The 16,550-nt window shown below is 40.6% G+C and overlaps 1 protein-coding gene across 1 annotated transcript in view; it reads left to right on the top strand.

Moving 5' to 3' along the window:
- ELOVL4 (ELOVL fatty acid elongase 4) overlaps nt 1-16,550 on the top strand; it is a 30,121-nt gene that overhangs the window by 9,094 nt on the left and 4,477 nt on the right. Inside the window, exons 2-4 of the mRNA XM_008516289.2 lie at nt 11,948-12,135; nt 13,320-13,400; nt 16,170-16,341. Of these exons, the coding sequence (XP_008514511.1) occupies nt 11,948-12,135; nt 13,320-13,400; nt 16,170-16,341 (441 nt within the window). The remainder of the gene's footprint in view (nt 1-11,947; nt 12,136-13,319; nt 13,401-16,169; nt 16,342-16,550) is intronic.

The following is a 16,550-nucleotide window of genomic DNA, read 5'->3' as shown; positions in this document are numbered from 1 at the left end:
GGTATTTAGCTTGAGAAGATGAAGTTGACTTCCATATGATGGAGTAGCTAGGACCATAAAAAAATATATTCAAAGTGAATTATGGAAGTGTTTGGCACATTTCATAATACAACAACTAGAAACTGTTGTTAATTACCGAAAAGGAGTAAATTCAGGATCAACAGTATTTTACCCAGAAGGTATTCAGCTTATAGAACTGTTAGCCAGAGAACATTTTGGCCAGAGTCTCCCTTGAAACGCATGTACACACTCTGATTGGATCTTCAGTCTTTTTGTGCTAAAGGGAAACACCATTTCAATTTTCTTAAAGCCTTAAGATCATTGGCAGCACTAAGGGGAATGTTTGGACTTTAAACTCCCAGATTGGCACAGGGAGGCGGTTTTATGAATGCTTTTGCTGAGAATCTCAGCAAAATGTGAGAACAGGGTGAGAAGGAAGACTCGGTATCTGCCTTCCATCTTGGCTTCCAGGATGTGAGGCGTCATTCTCTTGCGTCAGATATATTTGTAAATAAAATATATGTTTTTCCCCCAGCAGTTTCCTCCACCTCCCCAGCATTGTTTCCCTTTTCCCTATGAACTGGTTTTTATGTATGTGTCCTTTTTTCAACCGTGAATTTAGATATCATGTGCACGTGGTGAAACTCACTGCATTTATTGAGCTAGCATAGGACCATTGTGGGCTGTAAACTGTTGTAGTATGCATGTCATACACCTCATCTCATTTACTGTTCATAGCATCCCTATAAGGCAGGTATTGTTTAACCATCCTGTCATGGAGGGTAGACTTGAAGCTACACAGCTGGAAAGTAACAGAGCTGGGATTGACTCAAGACCTTTCTCCTTCCCACATTGGTGACCTTTTCATAAAGCAGCACGGTCTCTGCTATGCCACAAATACTGTTTTATTGCCCAGTAATAGTAGTGAACATGTATGACATGCTTGCCGAGTGCCAGGCACCGTGTCAGGTGCTTTGTGTGGATTATCACATTTAATCCTGCTGTTCCTGTGGGCTGGGCACTCTTGTTACCCCCATTTTCTAAGTGAGTACACTGACTTTCCTTGGATCTTATCTATCTGGTGCTAACCCTCCCACATTGACCCTCAGAGTGATCAGTCTTCAGCTTGACTCGAGTTGATTCCCTCAGCTCATCTATGTTACTGCCTTTTCTCCTTTGCAGTCTCCGAATCCCTGTTTGTCTGCTTTCAGTGGGAAACTTTATAATTTCTCTAACTTTCTACCTTTATCCTGATGTCTGTTCAGGCAGACTTGGAACCGCAGTTCTTTTTTCTTCTGTTTTATAACTGCTCTCTCATTCTTCTAGGCTCTTGGGTGACTGTTACACAGCTGAGTCACATAGAACGTCGTTGGTCTCTTGTTCTGACCCCCTCTGGACTGTTCTCAGGCTGTCTGTTCGCTGCACCTTCAGACCCCGCAACAAACCCCGCCCCTCGCCGTGAAGACCCCTCTGCCCTCCTGTGCCCATCACACCCTGACCTCTTGGTCATTTTTTAGCCCAGCCTCTGCCTGGTCCACCTCTGCGTTCTGCAAAAGCTGCCCTTCCGTCTGTTCATCTGGGTGCTCTTCCAAACCCTGACCTTCATCCTCCTTCCTGAGTGCACGGGGTTAAAACAGAAGTTTCCCCTCCTCATCCTCCTGACTCCGTAGGAAACTGATCTGGCTCTCATTCGTCCGCCACGTTCAGAATCTCTCTTTATTTCTAGAGCGTTTTATTTGTCGAGCGTCTCAGATCATTCTCTGCCCCCCTGTATCCAGTGGTATGCAGACCCTTTCTCCTTGACCTCTCCCTTCACACCTCACTGAGACCCAGGCTTGTACTTGGCTTGGAGAATATGTTAAGAACCGGAACCTCGAAGAGGCCTTGTGGTTTTATTGAGTTTATCCCTGTCAGATGAGATCTTTCTCAAACTCTTCTTAACAGTAGTCACATACGTTTTTCATTAACAGTCCCTTTTAACAAATGTTTGAGGGCGCTTGCATGCTAGGCATTGTTATACAGGGACATGAAGGGATCAGGGAGGTGGCCCAGGCCTCAGCATCTCTGACACACAGAGGAAGACATCAACCCTCCTTAAGAAAAGGACTGCAGATTCCCTTTGGGGCCTTTAGTGTACAACGTGACATTGAGTAACCGTTATTTTTGTGCAACTGGTAAAGGCAAATGGAGTTTTAACAATATCACTTGCATATTAGTAATTAGTAGCTAGATATAAAAAAAATGGAGTTGATTTGCAGCTGTTGGTTTTAACTTATTAAAGAAGGATGAATAGTTTTAGAGAATAACGTGTAGTACGTACTTCTTGACGTCTTGAATGTGCTCTGAAGCTACTCAGTATCTCTGGTTGGTTGTACACTTGTGTTTTTCTTTTGCTTATGGTACGTTAAACAGATGTCGATGCCGTCAGAAGAGAAGGAAGTGGCTGGCCTATTCAGTAGACTCTGGGAACAAGTCACACTTTTATGACTTGGTGACATATTATGTGAAGTAGGCCCAGGTTTCTGAGTAGACTTAGAGCAGTGCTTCGTAGACTCCGTGTGTAAACCACCAGGAAACCTTATGAAAATACACATTCTGGCTCAGTAGGTCTGGAGTGCGGCCTGAGACTCTGCATTTCTAGTGAGCCACTAGGCAGTGCTTTTCTGTTGGAGCATGGACCACACTTTGAATAGCACGGGAATGGAGTGCTCCTAATTTCTCTGGTAATCTGCTACTGTGTAGTACTAGGGAAAAGGAAGAATTTTAAAATGTTCTTAAGCTCTTAATTTTAAAATATATTTAAGAAAACCAAATAACAGCATGGATTTTTAATAGAATGTTTAGTTGTTTTTCACCCCAACAGGGACTTTGTATATCTTTTAGAACCATATTGACCAATAACTGTTGCTCATTTTACCTGAATCGAAGGGAGATTTAGAAATGTCTTGAGTGTTTATTCTCATAGTAGCAGTGGCTCTAGTAATAATATTTATTTTCTAGACGTTTGGTGGCCTTCGTTCAGTCTGCTAGTCCTCAGGTGTTTGCTGGGTGCGTGTGCTGTGTGAGCCTTCGTGGCTGTAGAGAGAACAGCCCAGCCCCCACCAGCTCTGGTGTGGGCCACGATTGAGCAGACAGAGACTGGACTGAGCAGACAGAGACTGGACGGTTGCATGGTATGATAGAGGTAATCACAGTCTGCTTTACAAACTTCAAAAGAAATACGTAGTTACTACTTTTAAGTGCAAAAAGAGTTCATGTTGGGGGCCGGCCCGGTGGCATAGTGGTTAAGTTTGTGCATTCCACTTCGGCAGCCTGGGGTTCGTCAGTTGAGATCCTGGGCGTGGACCTACACACCGCTTATCCAACCATGCTGTGGCAGCGTCCCACATATAAGATAGAAGATAGAGGAAGATGGGCTCGGATGGTAGCTCAGGGCCAGTCTTCCTCAGCGAAAAGAGGAGGATTGGTGGCAGATGTTAGCTCAGGGCTAATCTTCCTTAAAAAAAAAAAAGTTCATGGTGGAGGGTCTTCCTATGGAGGGTTTTCAATTTGAGCCTCAAAGCAGCTCTGGGATTTGGGGCATCTGGTCGCCCTCGTTTTACATGGGAGGAAGTGTGGCTCAGGCAGTTTCAGGTTCACGGTCATGGGGCTGGACAGTGACTGCTAGGGCCAGAATCCAGTTCTTCCTGCGGGTCCTGTCCCTGACTCCTGTGCCACACTCCCTCTGCTCCATGTGACTTCCCAAGTCATCACCTGACTGGGATTATTTCTTCCTATAACCTTGTGCTCTTTCTGGTTAATTCTAGGAATTTGGATGTTCTAAAAATAAAAAAATTTTACTGATTTTTCTTTTAGGATGATGATCAGCTTAGACTACTTGGGGGAAGAAAGTTCATTCCGACGAGTGGAAATCCTAAATTATGAAAAGCTTTTAAAGAAATCAGCCCTTAAAAAAGGAGGAGGTCTAAGAGGGATTTTTAAGGAAGTTGCTTTAGTATATACACAGTGATAATTTGTTGTAAGAATTAATTACAGTTGTTTGTATAGAAGTAGAGATTTCTAAAGGACTTGGGTTACTTCAAAACAGTTGGATTATAAATATTTTATTATTAAAATCTGGTTTACATTATCTAAAAAAGAGGGCTTTTTTTTAAGAAAAAGTCTTTCTAAGTAATTCAAAATTCAGAGTTAGACTTGTTATGTATTTGATCTGAATAAATTGTAAAATCTGCTATCTTCTCAGTACGTAAGTTATCAAATGTCCTGTCTTTTCAGTTTAAACTCTCCTCCTAAGATTAGTTAATGATGGTAATTTTCCTTTAATTTGGTTTAACTCTTCTCTTGGAAGAGAGGAGGATTTTAGTGGTTTGATTGTTGTCAATAATAATGACAGCACAACATTGGCTGGGCTCTTCCTCTGTGTTGGATGTTGTCCGTAAAGTGTCTTCCTCCTCCCAGCAGCCCTGCTGTCATCCACAAGGCCAGAGAGACTGGGTAACTTGCTCAGGTTTATTCAGCTGGTGAGTGAGGGAGCTGGGATTCTGATGCTGGTAGCCTGACTTGAGAGTCCCTGTTTGCAACCTAGAGAACTCCTCCAGATCAGGACGAAAAGGCCTAGAAGACTTGGAAGGGCTTGACTTTTAATGGGAAGGGCTCAGATTATTTCTGACATAAGACACACTTGTGAGAAGATGTGGCGTGGAGAGGCAATCAGGTGCCAGAAGCAGTGGCTTTGTGGTGTCCGTGTGTGCTAGGGACATGCTCACTTAATCATCACACACCAGCCCTGTGAGGGACCTGCTATGCCCTCGTTAGAAAGCATAGGAAAGAACAGGTGATTCTCGTCTATAGCGTCTGCGCCTACTCCATCGCTTTGAAACGTCTTATTCCCTTGGTCTCCATGGTGTCATTTTCTCTTTTCCTCACTGGCTGCTTCGCTGCCATTTCTCCCACTCTTTCTTTGAGTGTTCCTCGGGGTGCAATCCTCCATTTTATTCTCTCGTTCTTTGTGCTGTTTTCCTTGCGACGTCAACCTCCGAGGTAATTTTCATCGCCAGGGCCCCCTCTGTGTATCTGCAGCCCTGGCAGCTCCTCTGCAGCTCCAGAGCCTGCCAGATGCCTCTACTTGGGTGTCCCACAAGTACTTCAGGTACAGCGTGTGTGAAAACTCACCTGATGGTCTCCTTCCAGATCTGCTCCTCTTCCTTCACGCTCCACCCAGATCATGACTTCACCATTGATGCCGCCGGCCAAGCCAGAAATCTGGGAGTAACCCTGAACTTTTCTCTCTCTCACCTCTCACAGCCATGTTGGTCACCGAGGGTAGATTTTACTCTTCTGGCTTCCACGTCTGCAGCCCCCTGAGTCCAGGTTTCCATCATCTCTTGCGTTATATGGTCTCCAAGTCTGACTGCCCATCAGTCATGGGGGAACTTTGAGATCATAGTAGAGAGGCTACTTCACTGGATCTGGGACGGGGCCCAGGAATCTGTATTTTTAACGAGCAAGTGATTCTTGTGTGGGCAGCCTAGCAACAGACAGAAATTCGAGAACCACTGATCCCACTGGTTTCCTTGCCTCTTGACGTATCCTCTTCCCCTTGAGTCTGTCTCCCGCTGCCTCCACATGGTCTTTTGAAAGCCAAATGTTATCCCCTAGTTTTAACCAATCAAGTATCTCCCCATTATCTACAGGATAAATTGCAGCCTCTTCAGCAGAGTTTGAAAGACTATTCCTGGTTTGATCTGACCTATAAATCAATCATTTCCTGCTGTCTTTCCTTGGATATATCCTTTACCTCAGGCCTGCTTAGTTTCTGACATAAGTGTTTTATTTCCTGCTTCTGGGCTATTTATACATATGGTTCTCTCTGCGAGAAGGCCTTCTTCCCTCCCTGTCTGCTTGGCAGATTCCTGAGAAACAGTTCCCAGGTCTGCTCTTGAAGTGCACCTTGCCCCGTCTCTCCTGCCCACCACTGCCCTTGAGACTGCTCTCTGACACTGCACTCATCACGCTGCAGAGCAGTGGATTTTTCGTGTCTGTCTCCTCCACTAACAGATGACGAGTTTGGAGAGGCCAGGGACCAAATAACCTGCCCCAAATGAGTCACTCAGCTCAGAAGGGGCAGACGGTCTGACTTCAAAGTCTGTCCTGTCTATCCTGCCCTGCTGTGTCGTTTTAAGATGCAAATCAAGTTAAGAATAAAAACCTTTTGGTGGAGGATGTTCAAGGGACACCCCACTTTAGATGGACCATTTTTTCCTCCCATTTTTTATAAAGGAATAATTTACATATAATAAAATTAACTCTTTAGTGGAAAGTTTGTGAGTTTTGACAAACACGTGTAGTTGTATAACCATTACTTGGCCTTTTAATACAGATAAAATTGTGTGATTGCTGACCAAACTAATGTTTGTAAATAAATCAATCCCACTCAACATGAGCTTTATGAAACAGTCAAAATGTTCTAAGTGGACACTATTTCACCAGAAAGAGTTAACCCTTAAGGGTCTGGAAGGGTTTAGATAATATGTCTAAGTAGTTATTATTATTAAAATAAAATTTCTTGCTCCTGAACTTGATTTGCTGTAATACTTAGCCTTAGGTTTGCTTAAATTGTTGTTTTTTCTTTTTGGTGAGGAAGATTGGCCCTGAGCAAACATCTGTTGCCAATCTTCCTCTTTTTGCTTGAGGAAGATTGTCCTGAGCTAACATCTGTGGCAGTCTTCCTCTATTTTGGGTGTGGCACATCTCCACAGCATGGCTGACGAGTGGTGTGCGTGTCCACACCCAGGATCCGAACCAGTGAACCCCAGGTCACCGAAGCAGATTGTGTGAAATTAACCATTATGCCACTGGGCCAGCCCCTAGGTTTGCTTAAATTTAATTTAAAATCAAAGGAGACAGGTCTTTCTACTCATAGAAAGAAAGACCCAGTGGTTAGAAATTTTCTGAGTTTAGGTGACATTTACCTCCCTAAAACAACTTCTCATTCTGCCCCCTGGAAATAGAGAATAACTCTAATCTCTCTTTAGGTCTTTTAGTATTCGAGGAGGCCTCTTTCTTTTTCCAGGCTCGACTCCTTAGTCCTTTCCCACCACTCTGTGTGTCATGGCCTCGGACCGTGAGTGCTTTGGAGGCCATGGTTGAGTATCTCTTGTCCTCCTTTCTGTGAAAGGAACTTTGGTAGGTCTCTCTTATTTTCTTTCCCGTGAAGGAACATGGTTGGAGTCACAATTCTGTCTTAAAACATCGTTTGTACCAATAACTTAGGAAGCAGTCGATGGGAAATTGTCTCCCTTAACGTGAGGTGCGTGGTGACTGAGTGGCACTGGAACAGCAGCTAGGATACATGAGGCTCTTGCTGTGCCTTCTCGGGCAAGTCTCTTGACCTCTCTGAATCTCATTTTTAAGATAAAGGGATTATTTCTAAATCTACAGTTCTACAATTCTAGTTCAAATAAAGGTTTACATGACAACATGAAAGGCTTAAAAATTGTTAACAAATAGGCGCAAAATAAGAGCAAAATCACTAAGACATGAAGCTATGAACCTCATGTTACTAAACATATTAATATATAAAATGCACAGATAAGACAGTTTGTCAAACAAATTGACTAGAGTCGATTTATATTTGTGCCATATTGATTCCCCCTCAAAAAAGCTTTTAAATAGAGAATTTCCAAGAAGGTGACATAAAACACATTTGAGCCTTGGTTCCTCGATGACAGAATTTGCTTTAATGGTGGCAGGAGGGATAGGGTTTCAGTAGAATTGTTTTCTCAGGTTTTTTCCCCTAATAAATTCATGGTGTGGAACCCCACCCATAACTGGTGGGATTAGGATGTTGACGACGTTTAGAAATAGATCTCTTACTCTAATACGCGTAATCTAAATTTGGATTCAGTGTAACTCACATGAATAATGGAGGATTTAATTTAGCTTTAAAATATGTTATTTAAACATCTGAGTTAATGAAAACCTGGAGAGTTCATTATTTTAATGTATTTAGAGATTATATAAAATACACAGAGCTTCCGTACTCGTGGTTTTCCTTTGCTCTTATAATCCACCGTCATTCTTTGCGTTCAAGGGACCTGTTAGTGGTGGTGAATTTTCATATCCTTGTATGACACTATTGTGACACACTCAATCCTTATTTTTAGTGGAAAAAGGAATAGATAAAAGAAGTGTAGGATATTTGAATCTTGTCAGAAGTACTAAAGGAAATATTAATGCAAATAAATGCAGAAAGACATAACTGCCAAGAGCTGCAGAAATTTCATGCAAATATTATCACAGGATGGGAGCTGTTACAGTGCAGTTCAGGTGCTGACCATTCCTACAACTTCCGTAATAATCATTGGAGGGGGATTTTGTGAGACTCTCTGACCCTTGTCACCTGGAAGGGCTAATTTGAGAAGGATGTGGTGTGAAATGTGGCCATTTGTAGGCTGAAAACTCGGCTTTGTTATGTGGTTGCTGAATGAATGCGTGACCTGCATTGTTGGGCAGAGAAGTGAGGGCACTGCCTTCTTTCCCTGGAAAAAACAAGGAGGTCAAGAGGTTGAGCCTTATAGGGCACACACGTACTAAGTACTGGGTTGAAGTGTTGTGGACTTGAGGTTAAAATTGGTGCCAACGTAGAGGAGGATCCAGGCAGAGCTGAGGACAGGCGTGCTGGACACTGAAGAAGCTTTGGTACTAATCAATGTGCTGCTGGATTTCACTGCAGGGACAGAGAATAAAGCACTAATATGAAAAAAAATTATCCACCCCTCATTTATTCGTCAAATAAATGTTTAGGCACCTTGATAGGCCTTGCAATACAAGAATGAAAGACCCAGCCCTGCCTTCAGGGAGATTACTTTTTAAAAGAAGGTCACAGGACAGTGTGAGGGTGCTGTAATGGAATAGAAACATGCGCCGGTACCCTGGCAGTGCACAGTGGGTCCCCTGACTAGTTAAAATTGCCTATTTTCTTGATCCAGTTTTTCTCACCTTCAATTCCATTCTTCCTCCTAATTATTGTTGTTAAAAGTAACAATTTTCAGAAATAAAAAAAAAAAACCTAAGGGATCAACTTTCTTGCTATTCAAAGGGTGGCCCATGGAATATTGGCATGGCATCAGTTGGAGCTTTCTAGAAAGTGCAGAATCTTCCTAAAAGTGGGCTGCACTGTAGACCCACTGAGTCAGAACCTGCGTTTTAACGATGCTCCCTAGGTGGCTGTTTTTCTCCTTGAAGTTGCAGAAGCACTAATGCAGTTCACCTGCTCTCCGTCAGGTTTTCTAGAAGAAGTGGATGAGGAGGAGTGTGCCCTGGGGGCCTTTGACTGATAGGGTTGTGCATGCCTTCTCCCGGGCCTTGGTTACTTCTTACCCGCGCTCCGCCCACCCCTTTGCTCTTCTCATAGCCTCTGTGTTTCATGTTGTCAGACCTGCAGCTTCTTACTCCTGTCTCCTCGCTCTGCCTTTGGTAGTTGTCTCTCTAAGTTTCTCTGTCGAATGAGAGAATGGTACAGGTTACCCACCCTATACATCAACAAGAAGGAGCACTTTTATTTCTTCGTGATTTCTGGGAAATTTTTGGACCTGTTTCTCTGATATTTTTCTACTTGCTGCTCAGCGCTTAAAGGAAGTCAGTAGGAATTCTGTGAGAATGAGAAATAGTCCATGATGTTAGAAATTTGAGTCTCCTTACAGATCAGTTCATCTTCCTTTCTTTCCTACATAGATTATCCCATAACAGGGTCCTTTGGCTCTTTGCATCAGTCTCATGGTAAAAACAGTGTCTGCCCTCTGGTTCTGGGTGGGAGCAGCACACCACAGCGCTCCTCCTGCTGTGACCTGGTGTGGAACAGGGCTCTAGGGTTTAGGGGCTTTGTATTAAATCTTTTTTCTATAATATAGAAAAGGATTCTAAGTAGATAAATATCCCATGTTTTAAGGGGGCCTTAGGCATGGAAAGATATGGCCATAGAAGGATACTATGACAACTTTAAAGAAAAGTGAACAGTCCCTGATAAGATCGTAGTGACGGGGCTGGCCCGGTGGCAGAGTGCGCATGTTCCGCTTCGGTGGCCCAGGGTTTGCCTGTTCGGATCCCAGCTGCGGACATGGCACCCCTTGTCAAGCCATGCTGTGGTAGGCGTCCCACATATACAGTAGAGGAAGATGGGCACGGATGTTAGCTCAGGGCCAGTCTTCCTCAGCAAAAAGAGAAGGATTGGTAGCAGATGTTAGCTCAGGGCTAATCTTCCTCAAAAAAAAAAAAAGAGATCATAGTGGCACAATGTTTCCAACAGAAGTCAGCCACTCCCTCCTTTTAAGAGGTTTACCTTCTCTCCTGTCTTTTAAGTGTTTTAGTTTAACTCTGGAATATGTTTTGATTCGAGTGATAGAACCATAATTTCCATGGATAGATAGATGGTAGGCCTCCTCTGTAAACTATGAAGTAAAAGGAGTTTTTCTAGTTTACTTGTTCTCCTGTGTGTTTTCTTTCAAGTCACTATCCCACCTTTCTAACAACTGTTTCATAGAAACCATAGTTATGATGTCACTTCCTGACTTTGGAGGCTATGTGATTAAATGTTGTTCTGCTTGTGTTTCATGTCTTGTATCTTATTTTCTATTGACAATTATAGAAACAGATTAATTTATTTTTAAGTAAAGAGTTTTGAAACATAATTATCTAATCCAGAGCTTTTTATCATATATAATTTTAGTAAAACTGTCAGTATAATAGGGGGACATTGTAATGAGCAATTAAATTTATTTAGGCTAGGTTTAGGAACTGGCTGAAAGGTAGAAATTTTGTGTTTTTTTACTATTTTAAAAATTTATAATATTCCTCAGAATAGAACATAGAAATGTTTTGCATTACCAAGAATAGATTAGACATTAGATGCACAACCTTTAAAGTGCTTTTTAGCTTTTAGAAATATAAAAATTAATTTCAATATCTTTTTATAATGTATTACAATATTACTTTTTGTTAACCGCAGATTTCATTTTCATGCTTCTGTTAGAAATGTTTTACTTGTGGCAAAACTGTATTGTAAAATTGATTCATTCATTATGTTTATACATATGTAAAGTAAATGATTTATAGCTTTAGAGAAAAGCACATAAATTGGTTATCTTCATGGGTTAAGAAAATAGACTCATATCCTTAAGGAAAAAGTTAGAAAAATGTCTTGAATATTTAATCATTTAAATAGATTACGGAACTGTAATGATCTCTAACTTAATCCCCGAACATAACTGGGCTCCTGTGTCGGGCGTCCGCTGGCCCCCAGCTGCTCACGCCCTGCTCTCTCCTGCGTTAGGCACAGGCGCAGCTGCCTAGCTGCCCTGGTCGGTTTCACCTCGTTAATGTGGAGGATGAGTTTTCCTCTTCTGTCTGTGAAATCTTTCATAAACTTTTCATCCCCAGCTTGTTCTGTATTTTTGGTGAGCTTATTTCTTCTGGGCTCTCTATAAAACATAATGTGCACCATATGTAACGAAACTTCATTTTCAAAAGCTACTCACAGGATCAGTCTTGTTACTTTGTTTTTTTTTTTTTTTTAAGATTTTATTTTTCCTTTTTCTCCCCAAAGCCCCCCAGTACATAGTTGTATATTTTTAGTTGTGGGTCCTTCTGGTTGTGGCATGTGGGACGCCACCTCAGCATGGCTTGATGAGTGGTGCCATATCCGCACCTAGGATCCGAACCTGTGAAAACCTGGGCCGCCAAAGCAGAGCACATGAACTTAACCACTCGACCACAGGGCTGGCCCTGTTTCTTTGTTTTTTATGCCTTGTATTTTGTTGAGACTCAATGGACAGTGATCTGTATTTGGTCAAATTAGGAAAACCAAGTTGAGACATTATAATTCCTAGTAAATTCATTTTTAAAACATTTACTGTGTAATGAATTTTATGGTATTTTGTTCCCTCTGTAGATAAGCGTGTGGAAAACTGGCCTCTGATGCAGTCCCCATGGACTACGCTTGGTATCAGCACTCTTTATCTCCTGTTCGTGTGGCTGGGTCCAAAATGGATGAAGGACCGAGAGCCTTTTCAGATGCGCTTAGTGCTCATTATCTATAATTTTGGCATGGTTTTCCTTAACCTTTTTATCTTCAGAGAGGTAGGTTTATTCAAATCAGTCTATAATAATTCCCCAGGGTTATTGAAATTGCAAAATGAAAATGTTTAAAACCATCATTATAACATTGTACCCCAAGATAACTGTTAGCTACTCTAAAAATAAATTTTCTATCATTGACGTTTTTCATTTTTGGATAACAAAAATATGAAACATACATAAAGTGTGAGACAGTTATTTAAGATGGAATTTGGAAGCAGAGAGACTGGATTCTAAAACAACCCTTACTAGCTTTTCTGACCTTGGAAGTTATTTAACTTTTCTGAGACTCATTTTCCCCATCTGTAAAATGGGAATAATACCTACCTTTTGGGTATCAGAGATAAGTGAGACAGTTTTGCAGTGTTTGGCACATATTAAGCGCTCAGTGAATAGTTGCAGCTATTTATTTATGATTCTCATTCAGCAGTGTCGGATTTGGTAAGAGATCCAAATACGCAGGTGTAAAATACAGTTTCCAGTTAACTCCCGTTACAGAATGTCGGTGTGTTTTGAGTTGACACTAAAGTGAGTCAACTGTTAACACAACATTGCTGCTAATCGGCATGTTCTTTTCTGGGCACCAGCAAATGCTTCATGACATTTTGAAGGGAAATCCTAAAGCCTGGATTGACACAGCCATTTTTCAAGTTGTGAGAGTGTAAGAAATTTGTTTTCCAAGAGACTCCTCATTAAAATTCTTTATAAACCGAACTGGATGTGATACTGGGAAAATAGAATATGCTCCTTTAAAAAAATCTTTCTTTAATTGACAACTTAGCCTACAGAATCCAAAGTTTGTAAAAAACTTTAATTTATTTGGACACTTTTACCTAATTTTTTAGATGCACACCACTCTGGATCAAGACTAGAAGTCACTGCAATTCTTAGCTCTGAGCCACAGTTTATCAGAGTTTCTCTTAATATTCTGAAGTAGGTAGAGTTGATGTCTCAGTCCAAAAGTTACATGTGATTTTTAAGTTAGACTTCAATTTTAGAATAAATTGACACACAGTAAATGTTAGAAATTCTAACACATTTAATGTGTTTGTTTAATATGTTAATGTTTAATGCATTTGGAATTCTTTTAGACAATACTGCTTTTTAAAATAATTTGAAAAGTTGCATATTGTATTTAGTATTTTTAATGCTGTATCTACTAAAAATAGTGTTCCTTTTTTTTCCAGTTATTCATGGGATCATATAATGCAGGATATAGCTATATTTGCCAGACTGTGGATTATTCTGATAATGTTCACGAAGTCAGGGTAAGTACATTAAAAATACTATTACTCAGTAGAAGTGGGTTTAATGTTATAGTCCCCAGTCTGTACAAACGTCCTTTAATACAGTGGTATAGTATATTGGATTGTTTGAGTCAGTAAAGCTATGGTTTTCTTTAAAAGTGCATGATGGAAAATCTGTTTTTGTACCTCCAGTATCTCTCCTTCCATTTGGTGGTGTGAGAGTAAATATGTGTTGATTACTAGAATGTAGTACTTAAAAAAAAGTTTCATATTTAGCGTAAAGATGATAATTTAGATTTTTGTTGGTTTTGGTCAAGGATAGAAACTCCTAGAGTCTAATTTATTTGTTAAGAAAGTCTGAAGAAAAACAAACATTTTATAAATGGTGTGGTGTTTAGCAAATTAAGCATAGCACAATTTGTATAGGTATAAACTCAGTTTGTATTGTAACCGCAGAAAAATAAACCACTGGTAATATAATGTTATAATATTTTACTTTCCAATCACCCACATCAGTAAAATTACCATTTTACTCAGTGGAAGAAGCAACCAATTATTTTATGATTTATTGAACTCCTCTAGTGTACTTTGGTTCATGTGAAAAATTATATATACATGAGACATGTATATAAAACATGTTCCGTATTTTATGTTACATGTAATATATGTAGTAATGATATATATAGTAGCTTCCATTGAAAAAAATAACTTTTTGTCATCAGAGTTGGACAAATAAATGTCAATATTTATCAAGACCCAAGACCAGATTGCTTTAGTGTCCTTGCCGTTTTCTGTCTGTGTCTTCATTTCCCTGTTAGAAGACTTAAGCACGGACGAAAAATCACCCCCACTGGTTGTCATGTTGGTTTTATTCCTCCAGCAGATGTGTGTTGAACATCTGCTGCGTGCAGCTAGAGCGGGGGCCCTGGGCACACGGGGGAGAGAGAGATGAGCCTGCCTTTATGAGCTGTCATTCTAGGGACGGAGGGAGAGGCAGACAGCCGTCACGGCGACAGTGGTTAGCAGCAAAGTAAAACCCGGGTGAGACTGAGAGAGAAGGAGGGGAGATGCTTTATTTAGATTTATGGGCTAGGAAAACCTTTTCCTCTGATAGCTGCGTTGCCAGAGACGCTCCTCAGTGGAGAGCCGCCCCTGTGGTCTTGCCTGGTTTAGGGGAGGGGAAAAGGAGAAGTGTTCAGCTTGCTTTCTTCTAGAAGTACGCTTGGAAAAAGCCCTGGATAAAACAACACACTAACATTTTTAGGATACAGGTTTAAAAATACGACTCTGGTAATTGTGAAGCTACCCTCCTGGCATGCATAAAAGGCCAGTTCTTTTAAAAACTAGCTATTGTGAGAACTGTCACCTAGGGGGAGAAAGAACCAGAGATTCGCAACAAACTGCATTTGAACTTTTCCTCCCTCTCTCTTCTCTTCTCTAATGTTAAATGTAGTAGAATAAACATTTCACTCAGAGACTCATGTTTGCATTCATTGTTAGGTGGCAAAGAAGTATCACTTTGCACTTTGATGTAGCCTATTCAAAGACAGTGCAGTTTACAGACTAAAGAGGATTGCTTGTAACTGTTGGTGAATTGTGGCTAATTCCGAGGCCTGGATGGGGGAAAAATAAGACATTCTCTCTTACCTTCTAGATAAAGTTTATTTTGCCAAAATGGGAATAGTTACTTTGTTTGAAAGTACTAACATAATAGTGAATATTAAATATAGTCCTGCTGTGAGTAGTTAACTATTTCAAGCCTATTTTCAACCAGTTTTATCATTTTCAACAATACTTTTGCTTAAGCAAATTCAGTAAATAATTCTCAACCTGTAAATACAAGACTTTATTTATTTATTTATTGGGCCTTTCCTATAACATGAGGAAGGGAGCTTTCAACTCTGAAACCCCTCTGCCTGCCTGTGAATGCATCCCTCAAACCCTGACACACAAAGGTTTATGTTATCATCAGATTTCACTTATGACCTGCCTTTTTGGTTACTTGTACATAGGACATTTATCATAGGAAATATTTGACATAAAAAAGTTGAGTTTAGATTACTATTATAGTAGGATTCTCGTGAAATATTTTAAAACATATATGATACAGAGGTCACTTCTTACTGGGTCTTTGGATCCTTAATCTCAGCATGTAATGTAATCTTTCTGCACCATCTGGTGTCTTAATTAGAGCCAGGGAAAGAAAAGACTTATTCATGTAAGCAGGATTATAGTTATGACCTAGGAAATATTTGCTGTTTTTGCTTATTTGTTTCAATTTATCATTTTAAAGATTTTACTGCCTAATACAAATTATTGTGACTGGGAACTGACTTTGTTGCACATGTTAAAGTGATAGAGGGTCAGGCACTAGCAGAAACCAGTTGCTACACAAAAATACTTGCAAGAATATCTGAGGTACAATACGGCTAAGCGTGAACAACTGAAACACTTTACCAAGTGAATCTCGCAGCCTCTCCACCAGCTTGCAAGGCTTCTCAGTGTGCAGCTCCGTGTTCACCGGTTTGGTAGTACATGAAATCCAGCTACGTACAGACGGAAAAGTTTCTCTAAATTGTTGGCACTGTGTACAGAGAGCTCTGGCTCTTTCTTTCCCATTTTTTCCCCATGGATAGATGCCTAGGTTTCACACCTACTTAGGCAAAAATGAGTCCATGCCTCGTACATTTTGTGCAATGAAGATTATTTAGGACTTATTTACAATGAGCAGAAAACCATACGATAGTGGCATTCTGGCATTTAGAACTTGCTTTTCCTTTATTTTTACAGATAGCTGCTGCTCTGTGGTGGTACTTTGTGTCTAAAGGAGTGGAGTATTTAGACACGGTGTTTTTTATCTTGAGGAAGAAAAACAATCAAGTCTCTTTCCTTCATGTATATCATCACTGTACAATGTTTACGTTGTGGTGGATTGGAATTAAGTGGGTCGCAGGGGGACAAGGTGAGCATTTTCAGGAAAATATCTGTACGTATTGCATTAGATAAATGTGTCAGGTGGGAAGTAATGAGAACCTGGGAATTTGACTTGGTCTGTCATTTAACTTGCTAATTATTTCTGTGTTAATTTCATTTTAAGGAAATTTGAAGAAAGTAAAGCTTTAGCTTTTTATCTGTGACAACTTTAACACCTAAAGATTTGCCCCAGAGATG

The sequence above is a fragment of the Equus przewalskii genome, chromosome 9 (assembly GCF_037783145.1).
Source record: "Equus przewalskii isolate Varuska chromosome 9, EquPr2, whole genome shotgun sequence".
NCBI lineage: Eukaryota > Metazoa > Chordata > Mammalia > Perissodactyla > Equidae > Equus > Equus przewalskii.
Note: the sequence above shows the minus strand (reverse complement) of the source record. Positions and strands in the feature narration are given on the sequence as shown.